At 43.7% G+C, this 23,361-nt stretch overlaps 1 protein-coding gene across 1 annotated transcript in view; it reads left to right on the top strand.

The window, feature by feature from the left end:
* The window catches only part of LOC102379220 (tensin-3), a 477,473-nt gene that overhangs the window by 261,673 nt on the left and 192,439 nt on the right, over positions 1-23,361 (top strand). The window contains 6 exon segments of the mRNA XM_025212996.1: positions 8,744-8,796; positions 10,223-10,394; positions 15,692-15,742; positions 18,242-18,277; positions 18,280-18,303; positions 19,068-19,190. Of these exon segments, the coding sequence (XP_025068781.1) occupies positions 8,744-8,796; positions 10,223-10,394; positions 15,692-15,742; positions 18,242-18,277; positions 18,280-18,303; positions 19,068-19,190 (459 nt within the window).

The following is a 23,361-nucleotide window of genomic DNA, read 5'->3' as shown; positions in this document are numbered from 1 at the left end:
ACATTTAGAATGTCCTTCATATGCACCTAGGCTAGAAATTTTATTTTCCTAAGTATCAGATCTCGAATACTTCCAAGACATTTCACTTGCTTATAATTGATGAGCCAGGTTTCTCCCTCATCACTATAAGCATAAGCTGTCAAACGTTCCTTTCTTAGGAAGTAGGTGGGATGCAAACTATAGGGCAACTATTTAGCTAATAGGCAATATTAAGCCAGCACTGCAACCCATTGTGAAGCATTCTCCTTTTCTTGGGTACTCTGTCATCATTTAATTGATAATGAGACTTATATAGGACATTTTTGTAACATGAAGGAACCTATAGGATTTTACAAATAGTTAATAAAACTGGACAACACCTTTGTGAATTACACACCTCAAAAAATTCTGGATGCAGGCATCTTGGCCACGGTCTTGCAGTGAATACATGACTGTCAGAAGCAAAGTTCAGGAGACCTAATTCTTAGTGCTGTGCTCTAACCATTAGATTTTTCTCCTCCCGCTATGTTCTTACAAAGTTAACACCAGGGGACTGACTGCAGACATATGCTTTATGTAGCACTGAATCACTCCTACTGTAAAATGGATGCATTTAGTAGCTTCAGTCTTAATACAGGTGTGAATAAAGGCAGCAAAGTTCAGGAACTGCCCGTCTTATGTTTGCAGTGGCCTGCAGGCAGTGATCATCCAGGAAGCTATCTATAACCTCTGGTATAAATATGAGGACAGTGTTGAAATGGTGCGTGTGTTTTATTTCAAATAGCAGAGGTAAACTCCTAGCATGATAGTTTACATGATTATATTTAAATATGATAACAACAGTCTGATGTTAGATTTGCAGCAAAGTTCTGGTGTCTGTTCGGCTAGGGACGCACATTCAAAAAGCCCGAGCCTAAATTGATTCAGTCTTTGCAAGTTAGTCTAACCTGCAGAGTGAACCAGTTTGCAAGTGGATAGATGTTCAGCACATGCCTGCAGTGGCTCAAGCCAGAAGCCTGGGGGCGTTATGGCAGCCCTCCCTTCCACAGGGAAGCTGAACTGAAGAGGGGGCGGGGGGCATGGGCAGGCCTACTCCACTGGCTCCCTGACAGCTGGGAACAATCCTGGCACACCGGGCTGCCCAGCCCCAGAGGGGAACTCTTCCTCCTCCCTTTCCCCCACTGCTGCAGGGCCAGGAGGCAGGCCCTATTTGTTGCTGGGGGGCTCTTCTCCATCCTCCCCTGCCGCCACTGTGGGATGTTGAGGGGGGCTCTGTGAGGCTACCTCACCCCAGAGGGGGACTCTTCCCCCTGTTTTTCTCCCATTGTTGCAGGGGGGAGGGCTCTGGGATGCTGCCCAGGCCCAGAGGGCAACTCTTCCCCCTACTCCTCCCCACCTCCTCTTCCTTCCCCCAGAGGGGCAGTGGGAGCGCAGAGCTCCGCTGGGCAGGGTGTGGAGGTGGGTGTGTAGGGACCCCCACACACTCCCCCCATAGCATGCAGCCCCTGCTGCCTGGCAGCAGCAGCAGGCAGGGACACCAGGGCACTCGTGCCTGATGCAGGCACAGCTCTGGCCAGCGCTGTGTGAAGGAGGGAGCAGAGCTTGCCTTATCCCCAAGGCTGTGCTCTCTCCACCTGTAGCTCCAACACTCACAGCAGAGGAAGCCTCGCACTGGAGTCTGCTGTCTCCCCCACTCCCGGCTGCGCAGTTCTTGCACTCTGCTAGGAGTGGAGGGAGCTCTGCCCCTGCTTCCCCACAGAGTCCAGCATGGGGCTTCCTCCCTGGGAGTATGGAGCTGCAGGCACTCAGCGTGGAGCCCTGGATTAGAGGCAGCCAGCACTGCCTCTACTCAACTCTGCGCAGCCTGCCTGGCAACTTCTATCCCCCAGGCTCCACACTGCGCACCTGCAGCTCTGCACTCTCAGTGAGGAAGTCCCATGCTGGACTCTGCCTGGAAGCAGGGGCGGGGCTCCCTCCACTCCCGGCAGAGTGCGGGGACTGCACAATCGGGAGCGGAGGAGACAGCAGGTTCCAGTGCAGGGCTTCCCCTGCTGAGAGTGGTGGAGCTGCAGGTGCAGGGAGCAGAGCCTCGAGCATAAGGCAAGCTCTGCTCCCTCCTCCACACAGCACTGGCCAGAGCTGCGCCTGCATCAGGCACGAGCACCCTGACATCCCCAGGGAAAAGTTCCCCCCAGCATGGAACAGAGCCCCCCTCCCCACCCTGTAGGACAACCAACCCAGCATGACCCCGTTAAGGTGAAGGGGGCAGGGAAAAGGGTTCATTCCTTCCTGCGTTCCTTCCCTCCAGCTAGGGTCTGCCAGTTCCAGGGGCCACCACTGCAGCCCCCTCCCCTCTGCTCCCCAGCAGACAGGCTGACCCTGGCTGCAGTGGGGGAAGAGTGGAAGCAGGGAAGAATTAACCCCCTCCCTGCCCACTTTGCCTTAACGGAGCCATGCCAGATGGTGTTTCTGCTAGGGCCAGCCCCTGCTTCGGCTAGAGAGCGGACGGTAAGGGCCAGCTCTGCTATGGAGCAGAGAGCCCCGCCCACCCCAGAGAGCATGGTGGGATGGTGGGGGTATCTGGTTTATCTTAAACCAGCAAGGGTCTGGGACAGACATTGCATAAATCAGTTTGAGCCAAATCAGTTAAGCCTGTCACTAAATTCAACCAGGTTTATCTCAAACTGGTTTTGGCCATTTTCAAACTGGTTTATGTGCACTGAATATCTGTTTTATTACAGATTTAAACTGTTTTCTGATCACTTAAGCCGGTTTATGTTTAATGTCTGTTCCTAGCCTTCATGTGCAGAACTGCCAGTGTCAGCAGTTGTATAGGGCCAGGAAGAAGACAGCAAGCCAGAGGCTGTGTGACTTGGTGATATGACTGCTAGCCTGGATGGAAGGGGGACCTGGAGTCTCACCTGGAATCTTGTTCCCAGTGTGGCAGAAAGGTTCCCATTGCCTTGCCCTCTATCCGTTTTAGCCAATGCCTATTAAATTCAACTTGTAGTGGCTTAGCTTCAAATGGAATACTGGAAAGGGGACTGGGTAATGCCTGACCTGTGTTGTGGTGGCTAGAGCACTGTGCTGGAAAGTCAGATAAATGCAGATTCTAACTCCCTCTGGGCAAGAAAAAGGGCTTAGACATGGTGCCAGTTAGACATCCAAAGGGAAGTAGAACTCCACTTTTAAGTGACCTAGTTCAGACCTCTAGAAAGCAGCAGACTGTGTCAGATTGCTTCTCTCTTAATAGTTCTCATAGGCTAAGTACAGACAGTCAAAAAGCCCAAGGCTGAATCGATTCAGTCTTCTCAGGTTAATCTAAGCTGAATAGATTGAACTGATAAGCAAATGAGCAGGCATTTACTTTTGATTCTGGAAATATAGCCACTTGACTGCAGGGGCCCAGGTCAGAGGCTAGGGGGTGTTAGAGCACACCTCTCTGCTCAGCTGGAGCAGACAGCTTGCGCCAAGTCTAGCCTGCCCACCCTACAATGGAGGGTTTGTGAGGGAGATGCAAAGCATCCTGGGATGCTGGGGGACTGTGAGTTAACTTGAATCTGGAGGGGATCTCGGACAGAAATTCAATAAACTGATTTAACCTGAATCAGTTAAGTCTGATACTGCATCCATCCAAGTTTATCTTAAATCAGTTTCATCCATTTTAATAATGGTTTATGTGCACTGAACTTCTGTTGTGCTACAGATTTGAGCCGGATTCCACTTATACTGGTTTATGTATAATTTAATCTCTAGCCCTCAAGAGCATAAAATAGAGTTTAAAACAGTTTATAGGCTCAACTCTCACAGTGCCCTGGAAAGGACCTTGTAGTCCAGTCTCCTGCTCAAGACAGGATCATCCCTGATTAAACCACCCCAGTCTGGTGTCTGTCTAACCTGCTCTTGAAAATTTCCAGGGGTGGAGATTCAAGGTGTTTTATCAGAGTGTTTAAACTTCATGCCTAATTTGAAAAAAGGGAAGACATATTTTACAAATTGAAATTTATTTTTTAAATGGCCGGTCAATTCAGATCCTGTCACAGGGTACACAGTTAAATAATGTTTGTCTTGTAGAGAAGCTGTTGTGGAAAAGAACACTTATTAGGGAAACTCCCTTGTGTATTTGGGGATCAGATTAAAGATGCATTTTTGATTCATGGTACCTGAAAAATCTGGGTGCTTCATCTCTGAGCACAGTAGCAAATTTTTCATGCCAAACCTTTGAGATGCTTATCTTGCCCTTGTGATGTTTTGAAATTCAGAATTGCACTTGAGGTTCTGTGTTGCAGTCATTAATTTGTGAAATCTCAAGAAATAAGGTAGCTGCAAAAAATGTATCAGAACCATGAGAAAATGTAAGTAGTATGTTGTACTGCATTTAGCAAACGAATCAAACTGCAGGAAACGTAGCAAAACAAGGAGGGAAAGGTATATTCCGTAGCTAAGAAATGCTTGAACCTGGGAAAAGTGCCAGGAGAAGAGATAGGTTAGAGAGCGTGCAGGGTGTTTTCCTGGCTTTTTGCCAATAGCAAACAAATCATTGACTTGAAAGAATCAACATGTAAATGTTCAGGGTGACCTTGACATTGTAAATGGATAAGTAAATTCAGCACATAGTGTGCACCATGTTAAGATGGTTGAAAGTTTCACATACTGAATTAAATATATATTTTCAGAGTCTACAGTTCAATGGAACCTGGAACACTCTATAATTGTAAATGCATATAAAAAGAGTATACATACTGTGCACAGCCTAGAGAGTATTGTAAATACTGAGATTGTGCAATTAAATATGATACCCAGGTTAGACTTAAGGACTGAAAGCATTTTTTTTAAACAAAGCCAATCAGATAAAAATTCAAACCACGCTACAGGTACATGGATAGATTTTTATAAACAGTCCTAAAAATAAACAGTCCTAAAAATTTACATTTTAAGTGATTCCAGCTGTTAAGCTATGTAAGTTGGAAAAGCAGTCGCTTTGGTGCAGATAGCGGCAAGGAGCCTACCGCTGTTAATCACGATCGAAGACCTGGCATGTATGATTAATACAGTCATCTTTAATAGAATATTTCTTTGTTTTGTTTGATCTATATTATTGTCTAATTTGTGTCACAAATAATTCAAATAAAGTATCTTATTGTTGCTGTTTTAGCAAGGAAACACAATGAAAAAGCAAGGAAGATAATAATTGATTTTGAAAATGCAGCAGAATTCTCTGTTAAGTTACTCAGTGTTGGCAAGTACAGAGGTATAGGAGGCTCTTCAGCCTACCCATCATCAGGGATGCTGGTTTTCCCTAATAATAAAAAATTGAAAATTCTCTGATTAAAAAAAAAAAAAAAAAAGAAAGAAAGAAAATTCTCTGATAAAACCCCCCCAAATCTGTGATTAAATTTGAAAATGCAGCAGAATTCTCTGTTAAGTTACTCAGTGTTGGCAAGTACAGAGGTATAGGAGGCTCTTCAGCCTACCCATCATCAGGGATGCTGGTTTTCCCTAATAATAAAAAATTGAAAATTCTCTGATTAAAAAAAAAAAAAAAAAAGAAAGAAAGAAAATTCTCTGATAAAACCCCCCCAAATCTGTGATTAAAGTGAAAGCCATCACCCCCCACCCACAGCTCCTGCTCCCCCAACTCTCCTGGGGGCCCTCAGCTGCCACAACTATGAGGCCAGGGACCCAGGTCCATACCCACTTCCCCTGGCAGAAGGCAGCTGCTGCAGCAGAGCAGAGCCCGGCTCCCCACCCTGCTGCCTGCTGCTGGCCCGTTGTGGGCTTGGGTGGAGGGGGGACTGCTCTCTGCTGTGGTGCACACTCCCGGGGGTCAGGAGGACCCATGTCCCCCACATATTTGCTGTGCATTGGTGGACTCTTGCCCTGCTGCCCTCCCCTGGTGCTTCTGCAACCCTGTGCTACAAATAACAGAACTGAGCAGGAAGCTGCCTGCCACTGTGACCTCCATGCTGTCCTGGCAACATGTCCCCTGCCTACACAGCTGCATCAGGAGTGGCAGCACAGGGTTGCATGCAGGGGATGCGGGCAGCACAGAGCTCGCAGTGGCAGGCAGCTTCCCACATGGCTCCACTCTTCCCTGCAGCACCAGGTCACACACACTGCGGCGGCCCCCCCCCCCCCGCTTCCTTGGTCTGCACGCAGCAGTGGAAAACCAGCCCTGACCCCCTGGACGAGCTGCTCACAGCCCCGTCCTGCTCCCTGCCAGGGCCCTGCAGCCGCGCATTGCAGCCCCAGGCCCCAAGTCCTAGGCACTGCCTGGCTGGGCAGCAGCTCCAACCCCAGCCATTCTGCCCAACTTCCTCCCTCCCTATGGGGGCCTCAATCCCCCCATCCCTCAACTTAGCTGTTGGAGCTGCTCTCCAGGCTGCCTGGCAGCCATGGGCATGGACGTGCACATGGCACCCCATGCCTGACTGTCCTTCTTCCACTACCTTCAGCCCCTTAGAGGCTGGAACTCTGCCAACTTGCAGAGGAGTCATCGGAAAACTGCAAAATCCGCAAGTCTCTCTAGTAAAATGAAAAATCCGCGTTTGCCTCCAGTAAAAGGTTAAAATCCGTAGTTTACTCCAGGTTTTTTTAACTCCGTGGGAAACAGAAAACCTGGATCTCTGCCCATCAGGATGACCAGTAGTTAATCAGGCAACTGAAAGAGGAACATTCAGCAAATCTCTTCTCTACTTGAAAGACTTCACTGTTGAGGGTTGTTTATATGTTTATTATTAATTATTTACTGCTTGTAGCACTTGGTGAGTTCTGGGTACATTTTTCCAAGCCCTGAGAACATCTGTCTTAAAAGACAGTTTGTGAAAAGGATTGAGAGCTTCCTACACTGCTCAAAGCTTACTCGCTTTTTACCACTGGAATGAATGGAAGTTGAGGATGTCTGTCACATCACAGGAGGCATTTGGCATCTGACAGATTTGGTACCCAGGTCTCACTGTCTAGAGGATGCATATGTTACACTTCCATTCTTTCCCATTTTAAAGTCTCCAAAGCAGCTTATTTCCAGAGATTGTGGAAAGGACACGTACCAAGTCTATGCATTTTTGTGTGTCTAAGCAGTTTCCTACTTTTGATAAACAATGCATTTGAAAAAGTCCAGGAGCAGTGTCTTAGATTTTTTTTTTCTTATATGAAAAGTAGTGAGGCTGCTACCTCATCCAAGCATAAATTAAACCATTCACGAGTATTTGGCTTTCAGAAATGATATTGATTTGGTTGGTCTGAGTTCCACCTTTGTTTACCCTTACTTCACTGTTTGCTGCTCTGTACTGTACATGCAAATCAGAGGCAGAGAGATGAATGAGAAAAACCTACTTCTTAATGAGTTACTAAGTGTTCATATGGTTTTAAAAAAACTCACATACACACGAGGGGCAGGACAAAGTCTAAAATGTTCCATGTTTTTCTATTGCCATATTATTTCTTGTTAACATTTAATTCATCCCTGAAAGCTCACAGGGCACTTTAATTCTTAGTCTCTGTTAATACAAAATGAAAAATAATTACAGAAATTAAATATGCATTTCCTATGGAGCAAATTTAATTATAATTAGAACTTACTCCAACATATATGTTATTGAAGTGTGAGAGAGTTATTCATCTTGCCTACTCTTTTCACTATGAAGTAATTATTTAATAATTATATTCATCAGTTGATTATGAGGAAATCTCTTTACTTTCATAGGGCCCATGTCAAAACCCTAGATCCACCAGCCTAGAAATCCCAATTCAAATGTGGAGGATTTGAGTTCCTTCTCTAACCTTCATGACAAATGTCAACAGTGTTGGGTAAACAGTCTTTCTCTTGCTGTAGAAACTTATATGTGAAACAGTAGGGATTTGTATATGGATTTTGGCTTACGCTGGTAATGTCCATTATGTTTGGAATAATGGTCAAAACATGCGTAAAATCATATTATGACGCGTTATATTTTGGCAATGGACTAGATATGTGGGTAAGATTGTTTGGTCTGCTGTGAGTTATAGTTGTGTAAATGCAGTAGTGCTTTGTGAGTCTGTCATTGTATTATCCAACCACATCTTTGAAGATAAATGTATTTATAAACACCAAACAACCACTGTGACTATCGTGTCAGTGTCACTGAGCACAAAAAGCTATAATGGAGACAGAAATACCAACATTTGAAATAAATTCATTTTGCTTCTAGAGGTGGAAAACACTTTGGGGACCACTCTCTAGTGATGGAAAGAAGAGGAAGACTAGAGACACATTAGCATTGTTTTCAAGTTTAATGATAGGTTGAATACCACTGACCCTAGATGATTCGCTGTCCCATGGGCTGAATGTGGTGTCCAAAGTCATGCAATGTAGCCTGGGGGCCCCTCATGAGTCTGGAAATTTGGTGGCAGGGGTGCAGTGGCGTGCCAGTGTTAGTTGCCATGGTTCCTGGAGCTCCCCTGCTGCTAAATTTCTGGACCTTTGTGGAGCTCTGCAGGCTAGGTGACATGGCCCTGTGCTGGCATGCAGAGTCAGGGTGTGGCAGGATCCAGCTCATAGAGGTGGTCTGTGACCCAGTCCGGCATGCAGGGCTGGGCCAGCACAGTGGATTATCCCTATCCACTGCCCATATGCTGGTTCAGGCCCATAGACTGGTTTTTGACAGGTTGGTGGGTTTTTTTGTTTTTTTGATGAAGAAACTTCACACTGTAAAACATAAAGGCAGCCACGTTCATTAGCAAGGAAGCCATTAACCTGATCCCTGTGTTGGCTTGTTTTTTTCAGACTTCCAGCAGTTGTTCCAAAAGTTCATCATTCTGTTGTGACAAAGTATCACAGTAAGTATTTCTTTAGCATTTGGGTTGTACTATCACAGTCCTGTGATGCTTTCTTGAATTGGTCCAATGTAGGGCATGTCCTTCCAAGCTAATGTCACATTTAAAGACACTTAGTTTATTGTCTTTGAAGGAAAAGTGCATGACATTTTATTTGCAGTGGCTGTAGGATTGATCTGTCATGGGTATGTGAAAGATCAATCCTTTATTAAGCTTTAATGAAACTAATATAAGCACCTTCAGCAGCAGAATATTCTCATTTCTTTTTCATGCTCCTACTTCAAATACAATTTAAATGCACAGGCTGAATAGAAGCCTATTCTTTATTCCCCCCAGTATATAAAGCACAAGTGGCATTTAAATGTTGCACAGGCCTTATGCTGCCTTTTGTAGAAGGAAGTATTTCACCAGAAGTAATCATGAGGCTGATAGACTCACAGCCCAGAAGGCATACACCAAACCAGTGCAGTGCAGGTAGCACTAGTGCAAGATTCTGTCCTACTCTGTCAGCATGCCTCAGTCCACTTTTGGATAGGTTATCATTGCAGGTAAGAAAGAGTTTGCTTTCCGTGTCCAGTTAATACAATGCTTTTTTTCTAAGATCCTTTTATATTATGATCACATTTCTGAATGCTCCCACCTGGGAGATGGTGGGATGAGTACTGCAGGGGAGCCAGACATCTTCTGAGTTCTAGTCCTGCCTTCACGATTGATTCACTGTATGATAAAATAGGGTTAAAAATACAGTAAAAAAATCCTTCAGAAGTGTATTAAAATGTATATAGCACAGGGATTTTCAAATTTTACTTGTAAAATATTGCTGTTTGTATCCCGTACACCCAACGCATCTCTGCATGTATGATTTCTGTGCATCTTTACAGATAATACATAATTTTTCTCCTCGTAAAAAGAAGCTAGAAGCTTCACTAATATGGTTAGGGGCCTTAGGGCTATATTGTTCATCTTAAGATTGAAGCAAAAATAAATATACCTTTATTGGAATATGCATTAATTTACTATATGTTGTTTGCTATAACACACAACAAACTAGGTAAAAAAATATTCAAAAGTTGTTGTTTCATCCCTTAGGATGTTACTGTCAAAGTCTGGTGACGCTATTATTCACTACACATAGACCAATCAGAAGCCCCACCAGATTTATTAAAATTTAGGCACATACCCCTTGGCAAAGAACTGTGTACCCCCTTGGGTTACATGTGCCCCGGTTGGAAAATCACTGATAATAGTGAAAGGGTATTTTTTACTGCTTGTTGACAGCATTTATGAACTGCAGTTTCAAATGAAATATCGGGAGCCATAGATGCCCTTTTATGAACCCAAGTAGAAATTTCTACTCATTACCTTTCTCTTTTTTTCCTTCACTTCTTTCCACTACTTCACCCAAACTGTCACATCTAATTCTTACCAGAAGTGCAGACTTTGATCACGTTATGGAGGAGGGCTATGAACTTGACCTAACTTACATCACGGAGCGGATCATTGCTGTGTCCTTTCCTGCGACCTGTTCAGAGGAAACGTACCTGCACAACCTGCAAGATGTAACCCGAATGCTTAAATCTAAACATGGAGATAACTATCTGGTGAGTGCAGATTCATTCGTTTTAGATACTGACACCAATATGAATCAGAAGTGGTGCTGAAAATACAACTTTATTCCATTTTTACAGCTGCGAGAGACCTGAAACTGGCATAATTTATCTTGCTCAGGCATGCAAGTTGAGTAGTGCAAGACACCTTCCTGTTGGTGGCACTGCAGTATACATTCTGAGTGGCTTGTTTGTACATTTTACAGATGTTGCAATGGAATAGGTTTAGGGATTGTTCTCATGAAACAAAATAAGCCCCCACAAGATCCAGATGCCATACTGCAGAATATGTTTTTTTCTAGTAGCTGGTGAAATCTAGATCCTCAGTGGGATGTCTGCTAGTGTCTTACCATCCTCTCCTACTTGTCACCATTTCTGACTGTGATGTTACCTAAAGGGTAGGTTGTTTGTTAATCTGTTCCATTCAGTTCTTTTTCATTTAAGTTGATTTAGATTGATTTTTCCCTATTATTTATTTTCTGAAGAAAATAAGGTTCTGAGCAAATTTCTAATAAACTCCACATTCAGAATCTTTTATGATGACCAGAACTGTTATTCTCTTACACTGTGTGTTTTCTGATTAGTACATTTAAACTCAGTGGTATGTGCTGCCTCATTCTCTGAGAGCGCTTAAAAACCAGAGCCAGCATTTCTGCTGCTAATTGAACTTATTTTTAGATAGCATGTGCAAACTATTAGAACAGAATCCTCAGCTTCAGGAGGGTAAGCTTGACATAAACAAGCTTGCAATGTGATTCTACCTGAGAAACACAAGCTTTTAGTGCTCATTCATGCACAACTAATGTATACATCCCAACTGCATCATGTACAGGTACTAAACTTGAGCTATGCTTGCAGTGCTGTCTCATGTCCTCTGTATGTCCTATTTAATACATGACTCTGCAGGACTTTTTGGTGGTACACAGCAGTGAAGGATTAATGGCCCTTTCACTTTACTCAGCATTCCAGGTTCAGTCTGTGGGGCATGGGGTCCCCAGCCACTTAGAAACTGGACAACCATTAAGTCATATTATAAAAGTATAATGATACATTCATACTAAATACCATGGTTCGTTCAAACACAAAAACGATAAAAAATAAGCATAGTTTAACGTAATCTGTTGATAGAGATCAAACACAAGAGTTTTAAATCCAATTTGGGGAGATATCTGTATATGACAGTATCCCCAAAAGTCAATCACTATAATTAATGAACCCTCAGACAACATGGTTTTCATTGACTTTAGAAGGTGCTGTTTGGGTGGTCAAACACTTAACGTGTACTTAAGCATGAACTTAAGAGCTTTTCATTAGGCACCCACCTTCAAAAAAAAAAAAAAAAAAAAAAAAGAAGAAGAAAGAAAACCATGACCTGTGAATCTGAGTTTAGGCTGTTGTGTTGTAACTTAAGGTACATTAAATTAAACTTGGTAAGGATAAGTTATTTGTTTATTATATCCTTAGCTGTTCATGTCCTTACTTTTTATTACTTGAGTTTGTAGATAATATGGTAGAATTGATACTGGTATATTCTACGTCTAAATGGAATAAGATTTCCGCTTAGCCTTAATAGTCTTTTTAGACAACATATTTTTAGTTTTGGAGCATTTACTATTTGATCATGTTATGATTTAGAAATCATTTTAAAAGGGAAAATTGTCTTCAATTTATATTGCTTAGGAATATAAGGTGAAGGTGAAGAGGATCATAGAATGGAATAGTTTAGAAACCATACATCCTGCAGCTGTGCAGGAAGTTGCCTAGATGACTGCCCAGGTTCCTTGGAACCTTGTGATTCTATAAATGAGAAAAGTAAACTATTTTATCACTTGCCAAGGTGCTTTCTCTCGGTAAGGATTGAGGCAAGGATGGGGAAGCTTTTACTTCTTCTGGGTGTAAATAGATAGTCTTTTTTCTCCTACGCTACCACCTGCAAAAACTTCATGAGCATTAAACTGATTTAAAGAATATAAAACAGATTCACAAAGTCCTTAACGGTGAATATACTCAGGGACATGGACGGATCTACGATTTTGAAAATAGGGGTACAGATGGTGCCATGCATCTTCACATATAATACATAATTTTTCTCCTGGTAAAAAGAAACTAAAAGATTTACTAATATGGTTAGGGGCCTTAGGGCCATATTATTCAGTTTAAGGTAGAAGCAAAAATAAATTCGGCTTTATTGGTATGTGCGTTAATTTTCTATATAATGCAGAACAAACTAGCTAAAAAAATACTCTAAAGATGTTGTTTCTTTAGGCCTGTAGTCTTTAGAATTAAACGTACATCTCTTTCCGATTCATAACACAAAATCAAGTCTTCTTGAGCATCTTGACAGTGCATCCAGGTATTCACTGAGAGTTATTTCCACCCTTGAGTTAATGTTTTTAGCTAGAGTTAAAAACAGTCAGCAGGGCAGTGAAATAGGAGCTACATCACCAGGAGCAGCTATTAGACAACAGAATTGCAAAAGAAAGAATAGTCTAGTTAGTAGAACATTAAGACCATTAAAAAAGGAGAAAGGGTCACCTGAGGAGTGAAGAGTTTAGAAGGAATCAGGCAGATTATAATGAGCCATGAAGTCAAGAAAATCTCTAACCACTCCCTGAATAGAGCATGCTGCCACTGCCCAGTAGTTTTTTTAAAACTTTGGATGGACCAGCAATCAAAAGGGAGTGCAGCTGTTCTACTGCACCTGCCTGGATCTGTCCCTACACAGGGAAAACACTCATGTCCTTTACATAGGATCTGAATAACTGGGCTCTGTATGCACCACAACAGATAAACTAAAGGAAATTAAATTAATCATCTACTCCTTCCCCTACTTTCCAAGGGCACTGCTACAGTTCAGCAGCTACAAGTAGCCCCTTGTTTTGCACCCTTAATGTAGATGTTGGTGTGTCTTGACCTCAGGCCTCCCATATGAGGCTATTACAAAGCTTAGTGTGCCTGCTGCCCCCACCCACAGTATAAAGCTTTGGTAAGATTGGCATCTCGGTCATTAGTTGAACTACCCCCAAAATCAGGGCCATATTTAAACAATGCTTTAAAATGATTAGAAGTCTGAATTGTATAGAAGGAGTGAGAAATTCTTACTGGATGATGATGATTTCCATATTGAAAACTATTAAAATGTTTTGCTATCCATTCTACAGCATTTTTAAACCAGCCTGTAGAATTCTCTTTAAGGAATATAAAATGCTAAGTTCTCTAGGAATGTTTAATGAATGTGTCATTTCCTCATCAAATTATATAGCTATTTCTATAGAGTAATCTTAATCAAATTATACTGGTTCCATATGATGTTTCTAGTAGGGTTGCCTTACAGGCCTTGTCTGTAAAGCACTTGTTGGTGAGATGTGCAAAGATGATGCCCCACAGCTGATCTAGCAAACTTACAGCTCTCCTAGTAGAAAAAAGCATCTGCTATTCAGGGGAGCTGGTATAACTTGGAGTGGCAGAGATATCCCTGCTGCCAGCATGTTCTCTGGCTGCCTCTGAGGTCTGTGTTGACCATTTTGCTTCCAGTTAAAGCAGCAGCAGCAGTATAAACCCCATGATGTAGACTAGTGGTTCTCACCTGGGGTAACATGGCATTGAGAACTTGCCAGTGTGCTGCAGTGTTGGTGCTGTTACCACTGCCATTGCAGGGTGCAACTGCCCCTCATGCCTCAGTTTCGAGGAGGCACATCAGAGCTAAATCACGAAGAGCTGCTGCAGAAGTGGTATGCCTGCCCGCATAATGTATTGCAGGCAGGCACAACTTTCTACTGCAGCTGCTTCTCAGTTCAGCTCTGACATACCTCCTGAAAACATAGGCACATGGAGTAGTTCCATCTGTCCCCTGTGCCTCTGCCTTTAGGGGATACAGTGCAGGGTCAGATAGGGAAGGACTGTAGCAAAAGCATGAGCTCCTGCCACAGCCACTTCCTGATCTGTCCCTGCAGGAGGTGCATGGCACAGTTCCACCTGACCATAGCAGCAGTGGCAGTGAATATAATATAATTATAATGATTGAATCTGTTACTAAAATATTGATTAATAAAATAATTATAATGTTTATATTATACCATGCATAATATATTTAAATTTGTTTTTTAAATGGGGTGCTGCTAAATTTTGAAAAGTTTTGGGGGGGTGCTATGAATCTAAGAAGGTTAAAAATGACCGAGATAGACATAGCAATAGGTAGGTAAAATAAAATAGGTGGGTCTTGCCTGCAGGTGGTATCGACTTACAGCTTTTTGCATGTGCAAAATATAGTAAACGTATGTGCTTGTGGTTAAATAATTAAGTCGTTCAATGATCTGTCTACTGTACAAATCAACATGTTGGATTAAAGAGCATTTTTGTTTTTTTTACAGTTTAAGGATAGTTTTAAGAGGCGTTAAATGATTTCAGAGAAAGTGCTCATGGTCGTGATACTTAAGTAGCAGAGTGAGTGCAATTAACGTTCATAGCAAAGCCTCTTGTACTGGCAGGGTAGTATAAGAAGGATAAAGTTTAAATACAAATCAGGCTTAATGACATTAATTTTATTTCTTTAGCATAGATATTTCCATAATTTAATGTTACTAAATGCTGCTTAAAAGTGAAATGCATGAAATATGCTAGTATATATTTCCCATATATTTCCTTGAGTGCTTGGGATCCAGCAGACTTAACTATATGATTGAATCACAGAAACAGTAAAATCTTGCAGGTTAGATACAGGAGCTGGGAAATCTTGGGTCTAGGCTTGCTTTTGTCATATACTTCCTGTTCAGTCTCACACAGACCACATTTTCAAACTTGAAAACCTAAAGTCAGGTATGTAAATCTGCCAGGAACCTGGCACATTCACAGACCTGACTATGCTGGGCAGCTGCTTTGTGTAATATGGATATCTCTGATCACATCTGAGGGAAAGTAAATGGAATAGAGTACCACTGTGGTGCATGTACAGATTGTGTTTTCAATCTCACTCTTTGGTCTCAGTAAAAGCAAATGCTGTTTTAGGTTTATTTTTTCATTTATTTAAGATACATATATAGGTATTAGTATCTGTAGTTTCCTCTTATACTTTAGTGTACTTGCTCTGAATAAAGATCTTGAATATTGCAAGCACTAAGCTTATCTAACTTCAAATACTAATTTAGTTACTTAAAGCAAATAACAAATATGAAGGCCCACCACTATAATTTAATTTCATTAGAATACATTTTTGACACAGTGATTTACCACATACGTTATGAAATATCAGTGTTTAATTCTTTTTCTTCTTCTTCTCTCATCTTCCCAAACAGGTGTTAAACCTTTCTGAAAAAAGATATGACCTTGCCAAACTCAACCCAAAGGTACTGGTTTTCTTTCATAACCTACCTCACTTGCTAGACTTAAATATAGTATGAGTAGGTTCCTGTGAGCCCTAAAGCTATACATGCTTTGATGTATATTGTTTGATAACAACTTTTGGAAAAGTTCAGAAAACCACAACAACCACCCTTTTAATTCATTTTCCAGTGTTGTAGCTTTGTGCACGAGAGCTACGTTTTACAAAAGTGTTTCATTGTTTACTGTGGCTTTACATGTAAGACCTGATTTGAGCACCTTGGAAGTGAATGAAAATATCACCATTGACTTAAGTGAGCCGTGTGCCCTGTCTGCTTTCCATGTGTCCACACAGTATCTATGGTCAGATAATGTCTTAACTGTGTACACCCCAGTAGTCTGAAGCTGACAAACTCAGTTCAACATAAGTTCATGTTTCATAGCATTTTCTTCATTTCTTCCCAAGTATAGCTCTGCACACTGGAAAAGCTATAACAAGAACAGAAAATCTTCATATCTTTGCTCTCCCACATAGCTTTTGTTCCCTGATTTTTATCTTCATTTGTTGCCACATTTTCTTAGGAGTGAGAGGGGAACCTGGAAGGTTGAATATCCATCTGGGACTTTAGCTCACTGAAATCTTTAAAAGCCTTTCAATGGTTACCTGGGGCCTAGAACAGCATGGACGTACACATGCAGCAAAGGCATTATGGGGGCCTAACAATGGTTGGACTGTTGAGACAATATAATTGAGACATTAGAAGTTCTGTCTTGTACCCTGTAAGCAGCTGAAATGTGTATGCTATAAGACTCAAGGTTACAATTTTTGGAATTTGAACGATATGTTGCTTGCAGATATGAAAAAAGGTGCTTTACTTTAAACTTGGCATGCTCCCATGCCAAGCCCAGCGCCCAGAAGAGGCATTGCGTTAGTTGGACCTGGCTCGCCCTACGTCTTTATAGATTGAGCGCTTTAGTGCAGCTCTTTGGTGTTTTTTTATCTAATAGCTGATTGAATCAGCTATTAGATAAAAGCTCCAAAAAGCCCCAGGTAAGTGCCCCGCCCAAATACTCCAAAAAGCCCCAGTGAATATTCCCTGCCCAAATCAAGACTACCAGTTGACATTTCCAAAAATATTCTAAACCAAAAACCCCACAACTATCTAGATCAGGGTTCAGAAACGTATGGCCTGTGGTAGAATCCAGTCTGTAGCCCCTTTGGATTCAGGCCCAGAACTATGGCTTCAACAGCAGGGTCCTCTGCCCATGCCATACAGCAGCCAGGCACTGGAGCCTATAGTGGAGGGGGAGATCCTCAAGCATCACCCCACAGCTGGGTACCCAGGGCTTCAGCAGATGGGGAGCTCTCCCTATGCTGTGTCCCAATTGGGCAGCATGGCCTCTGGTAGACAGGAACCAGGAAGAAGCAGCAGAGGTGGCTGGGTCCTAGTGCTCACCCTGTTCATATCTGAGCTGGGTCATTCTAGCCCAGGGGTGGGCAATTATTTGGGCCTGGGCACCACATAGGGAGTTTTGATGAGTTATGGTGGACCAAATCAGCACCGCCCCCCCCCCCCGCTGCAACAACACACCCAAACTTCCTGTGTGGAATGGGGCCAAGGGTGGCAGGGAGCAGTGTTTGGGAACAGTACATTTGGGCAAGGCCAGGGTTGCGAGGCAGTGACAGGGTCGAGCCCAGGGCAGAGCTCCGATCTGCTCCCTGCGTGCCCCTGCCCTGTGCAGGGGCTGCTGCCTGGGCACTAGGTCCCAGGAGCTGGCTAGGGGTGAGGGAGCAGGGGGCTTGTGTAGCAGAGTTTGCCCAGGCAGTGCGATCTGTGGCTGCTCCCACTGTGCTCCATGTGGGGCTGACCCTGCCTGGCACCGCCCACACCACGGTGCAGCCCATACCACACTCCAGCCCACGCTTATCTGCCTGGCACTGGTTGGCCAAGTAGGTGGAAGGCAGCAGGGAGCTACATGGTGGGGAAGGAGCCAGCCAGCTGAAGCTTCTTCCCCATCCGGAGCGGCAGAACAGAAACAGGAGGAGGAGGCGCTGCTGGAGGGGTAGGGAACTTAGCAACACCCGGGCAGGTGCAGCTGCACTAGCAGCAGCCCCGCTGAGAGCTGTGCACGCAGGCCTGGACCAGGGCCAGTGGGTGCGGGCTGGAGAGTGGCACGGGCTGCCCCAGTTAGCCACTATGCATAGCACTGTGGGGACATCCGTGGGCTGGATCCAATCAATTAGTGGGCACCCCCCGCAGACTGGATCCAGTCAGCTGACAGGCCATATTTTGCCCAACCCTTTTCTAGTCCCTTGCTGGAAACATTGCTGATCCCTGATCTAGGTCAATCAAAATTTTATGTTCCAATTTTGACTTTTTAAAATGATTTTACTGTTTTTTAAATGAAGCATCATTTTGAACAACAAGAAAAAAATAATCCTCAAAACTTTGTAGTTCAAAATGTCAGAATGAGATGATTCCTAACTTTTTTTTCTTTCTTTTTTTCCATGGGAAATTCATCAGAACTGGCCCTTTCTTGTGATACATTTCCACTTCAATAAGTCAGCCTTTTTCAACAGAAAATTGTAAGAAAATGTCTGACCAGCTAGAGCAAGGGTTGGTAACACAGCCCATGGACCAAATTCAGTCCATGGAGCTAGAGGGCTTTGCCTATGCTTGTGCCCATGCTGAGGCCAGATGATAAGGCAGTGCACTGAACATCTGGAAGCTGCACCTATGCTGCTGCTGCTTCCCTCAGCTGCTACACCTGGGCTATGGTGCAGGTGGTGTTTCTAGCTGGGTGGTGAGCTGCATCACAGGTGGGAGACGGGGTGGCGGAGGCAGCCGCAGTGAGGACGCAGCTTCCAGCTGCCCAGCCCTGGCACAGTTTCCCTGTGGATGGAAGCTGCACCTTTGCTGCAGCTGGGGAATAGGGGGCTGGGGGAAACAGCTGCCTGGCCTCCAGATTGAACAGAAAGCCCCCCACCACTGACACCACCAAAGTCAACCTAGCCCACACTGAACTGGGTTGTTAAAAGTTGCCAGCCCCTGAGCTAGAGCACGAATAAGATTTCTTCATACTTGCCAAAAGTTCAAGTGAATTAGTACTGATAGAAAAAAATACTTCTGTTCTAAGAGATGCATGCAGATGTTTTGTTGATGTCACAAAAAGGTATTTTTAAATAATGAATTTGTGCTGTGATTCTGTTCTGCACAGATTTTTCTGTTTTGGGAGAAGAGGGTACCTTGTACAATCATGGCATATCCTAGGGGGTAGTATTATGTCAGATTGTGAGAGTGTTGAGATGAATTTGTAAATAGAAAGTAAAATTGCTTTTCTTGATTCCAGATAATGGATGTGGGGTGGCCTGACTTGCATGCCCCTCCCCTGGATAAGTTGTGCACCATTTGCAAGGCCATGGAGTCATGGTTGAACAGTGACCCTCAGCATGTGGTAGTGATTCATTGCAGGGTGAGTAAGCAGCATTTGGGTGCCCCTATGATTTTTTATATTGAATACCTTATTATTACCAGAAAAAAGAATATTTAAAAAGCAGGAGTTTTAGCATTTAGCATTCATCACATGATAATTCTCCCAGGTGCTCTGGCTTAGCATCTGACCCAATAAACTCAAGGTTAGGCTCCATGTGCAATGAGGTATGTTTTTCCAAAGTGATTACTATTTCTTTATTGAGTATGTTTAATGCAGTGGTGCTCAACTTTTGTGGCATGCAGGCTGGATCATAAGTGATGCGTAGAGCAAACACACTGGGGGGCTACGGCTCATGCCCCCCTTTGATTGGCCGCCACCAAAGCTGCTGCTGGCTTCTGTGGACAGTCGCTGCCTGCACCTGCCCCCCTCGCTGCCGACATGTCCGGTCCCCACTCACCAGCACTGCCGCCAGCAGCTGCGGGCAGTCCCCACTTGCCGCCGAATGGTAGCCCCCTGATCTCGGGAGACAACAGTTGTTCATGGGCCGGATGAATGGGGTGCAGCCAGTCCGTGGACTGGATCTATTGTGCAGGGCCAGGTACGCAGGCCAGGTCTGATACATAGACTGACCCTGCATGCCGGGTCTGGGACCGCTTGCTGGATCGGGGGCCATCTGCTGAGTCAAGCCAAGAACTAGCTCTGTGCACTAGCCCAGTCCAGCATGTGGGTCCGTGGGGCTCCCCACAGATCCAAAAACCTAGCGGCAGGGAAGTGGTGGCCATGTTGTCATCGGGCTCCCAGAGCTGCCAAATTTCCGGATCTGTGAGGAGCCCCACAGGTCAGATGACTCAGCTCTGTGGGCCATAGTTTGAATACCACTGATTTAGTGCGTTGAGATTTTTCCATCTCTGTAACAAACTTCTGAAGAGACTTCCTCATTTTGTGATAGGTTTACTGACCTCAGTGGGCTGTAAGGGCTCTCAGCACTTCTTAGAATAACTGACAGTTGGTCCCATCAAGTCTTGGAAATCAGTAGAACTTGGATGTTCAAATCTATTGTTAGTTGTCTAAAGTGGGTATTTAGATGCATCTTAATTTCCATTCTGGGATTTAATCATGGAGTTTATATGCTCTTGTTTGGCTATTAGGCCCATTCTGGGTGAATATCCCATACAACATGCCATCCCTTTGGACTATAAAACTGTCACAAACCCATCCACAGGGTCCCCCCCCCAGAGCCCCAAGCATCTTCCTGCTGTCCCACTGCTTGTCCCAAGGAATAGACCAAAGTTTGTCTAGGTATAACTCCTTTATCCCACTAAGCCTCAACTCCACTGCCTTTGTACTGGACCTCATAGATGCAGCGGGGGCATCTCTGTCAGCCCTAGGTGACCTCCCCTTTCTGTTGTTGCAAAAAAGTTACGTTCCCCTTGCTGTACAGTGGGTAAGTCTGGAATATCACAGATGGCTCTGTGCCACAAGCAATCGAGTGAGGAGACAAAACAACAAAAGGATTTTATTATGTAGGAGAAAAGATTTGTACATGAAAAACTGATCATAAGTTTGAAGACAGAACAAAAGACAGGTAAAATTTCATACCTTCTCAACTGGATACCACTTAGCCCCCCCCATGGGAGTTCTGCCAGTGTTTTTAGAAATCAGCCTTTCTGCTTAGTCTACCAGCCCTGGCTGCTGCAACCGTGGATGCTTCTCCAGCCTGCAAAATTCCAAAAGACCCTGACCACTTTACAAGCAGCCCTTATAATACCTCCAAGCCAGCACCCACCCTCATCAGCATTGTCCCAGTTCCTCATCATGAGTCTCCAGAAACTTCTCTCCCTGGGACAATTGGCATTCCTCTGGCTGATGGGCCATTTCTCTCAGATGATTTCACTATTGAGGAGCTGACTTTTCCATTGCAGGCAGCCAGTGCCCAACCCAAAAAGCTCTCCTGACTGTGCCTAGGAGTGGCAGTTCTTATCCTAGTGGCGCAATGGCAAAGGATAATTAGCAATTCTGCCTAGCCCCTTTTCCTGAATATGTCTCTCTCAGATCCCTTGACCAAACCATATACAAAATCATAAAAATATAAACAGACAGCATAATGTAACAGTGATAAACATGAAATAAATGGATATAGTGTAACATGGACTTTCCAGTGAGACCACGCAAGCCATATCGGTGAAATATAAACACCAGAGAATTTGTGTGATGCCCCCCAAACCCTGCCGCTCATAGTGGGGTTCGTGACAAATAACTATGTTGTACTGCTGTTGCAGTGTGTGGGAAACGAGGGCAGTCAATACCTCCTGGGCTCAGGCAGGTTGAAACGGACTGCATAATTGCAGTGCCCTAAGGTGCTGTTATTCTTATGCAATGTTTTCACTTCTCAATATTTGTTTGCTTCAGAGAGAAATAAAGACCAATCTAAATAAAAACAAAATAATTAATTATGAGATTATAACTGAGTTGGCAGATACATTGGTGACACTTGAGGCAAATACATCTGGTATTGCATGGGCTTTGATGTCTGTGGCAAAACTCCCATTAACATGGCCTCTGGGTCTACAGTTGGTAGCATATGAGCAGACCTTACCTGTGTGGAAATCTGTTGATTTCTTGTTGGTTGAGCCTTAAAAATGGCACAGAAAGGAAATCAGAATAAGGAGACTTGGGAAGTAAATATGTTCATTTTGATGGACCCATTTTGACCAAGACAATAACTGCACATCAGATAAAAAGCAAAAGATGGCAATGAATATTAAATATAAATCACCACTGAATAATTGTTGATGAACTTATTTAATGGCTTAAAAGCTTCCCTCTGCTATCCTTCTTAGACATTGCTGAAATCTGTTGTCTGAGTAGTCTGGAAGCATGTTAAAACTAGTAAGAATTAGTGGTTGATCATGTGTACTGTAAATGTCATGTTAAGATTTTGAAACATCCTAAAAATACTCCATAAATCATGAGGGGTAGTTATTATAAATCACAAGTGCCAAAAAATGCTAAAAATTGTCAGAATCCATGGGCACTTTTACACGTGCTCCAACATGTTTTGATTAATCAGAATGCTCCAGTGTGCTGCAGTGTCTTGCGTATTCAGTGTCCCCATGTTGGTAGTGGGAGTGCTTTAACTCATAGTTTCTCAGCCTGTGGTACGCATACCCCTGGGGGTACATGACACAGGCAGGGCATATGTGGGTACCCCAACATTCTCTCTCTCTCTCACCCTCTTTTCCTCTCAAAACCATGGCAAAAAATTTGGTGCACCACGTATTGCACAGCACTTTAAATTCCCCAGTAATAATTCAGCCCTCCTAGCTTTGGCCTACATCACCTCTATCTCAGGTACATACTTGAGTTGTGCACCCCTGGTGTAAAAGGTGGCAACCCTATCCACACCAGATCAAACATCTGTCATATCATGGCCTTATATAAGCAGCCCTTCTTCCAACATATGGCACACATTAGTCTGTAAATATGAAATCCCCTGGAAAATTGAGTATTGGGGTACTTATTAAAATGTTCAGAAGTTAAGGGGTACTTGCTACTTAAAAGGTTGAGAAACACTGCTCTAACTAAAGCTCATTGAACAAGCTTTAGTTAAAGTCCCCCCCAGCACCATTTTGAAATATGGTACACTGAACACATGAGACACTGTGGGCATGTTAATTAGCGGCTCCCAAGAGCCACTGTAATTAAAGGCCTCTTCCTACCCTGGAGCACATGTATGGGTACCCCAAGTGCTTTATGGAATATGTACTTTGGAGCACATCATGCCAGAAACTGCAAATTTGTCTAGGCTTGTCTTGGACGAGTGAAAAAAGTAGCTAATAGAATGTTACTACCACTGTTCATGGTTATCTCTGTTTTAATTTATAGCTTGGTTGGCTTTGATATAAAATTATACCATGTACATAACAAATATATTCTATGTAAGGAGTGATTAAAAAAAAGAAAGAGAGAAATGAAACTGATTCATGGGTTTTGATTAAAGGAATTTTTTTGGTTTAACTTTTTTAAAGTTTAATCAGATTTTCAGGGTGGGTGGGGGGTGAAGTGGGCGGCAGTAGTGCTGAGAGGTGGGGCTACAAGATGGGCTACAGCCACCCCAAAATTTGCTGTCGCTCCCCTCCCAGTGTTGCTGCTGCCTGCGCTGCCCTGCCCCGGCCCAGGCCCCCCCCCCCCTAAGGGGGGCAGCACAACC

Source organism: Alligator sinensis, unplaced genomic scaffold (assembly GCF_000455745.1).
Source record: "Alligator sinensis unplaced genomic scaffold, ASM45574v1 scaffold882_1, whole genome shotgun sequence".
NCBI lineage: Eukaryota > Metazoa > Chordata > Crocodylia > Alligatoridae > Alligator > Alligator sinensis.
Note: the sequence above shows the minus strand (reverse complement) of the source record. Positions and strands in the feature narration are given on the sequence as shown.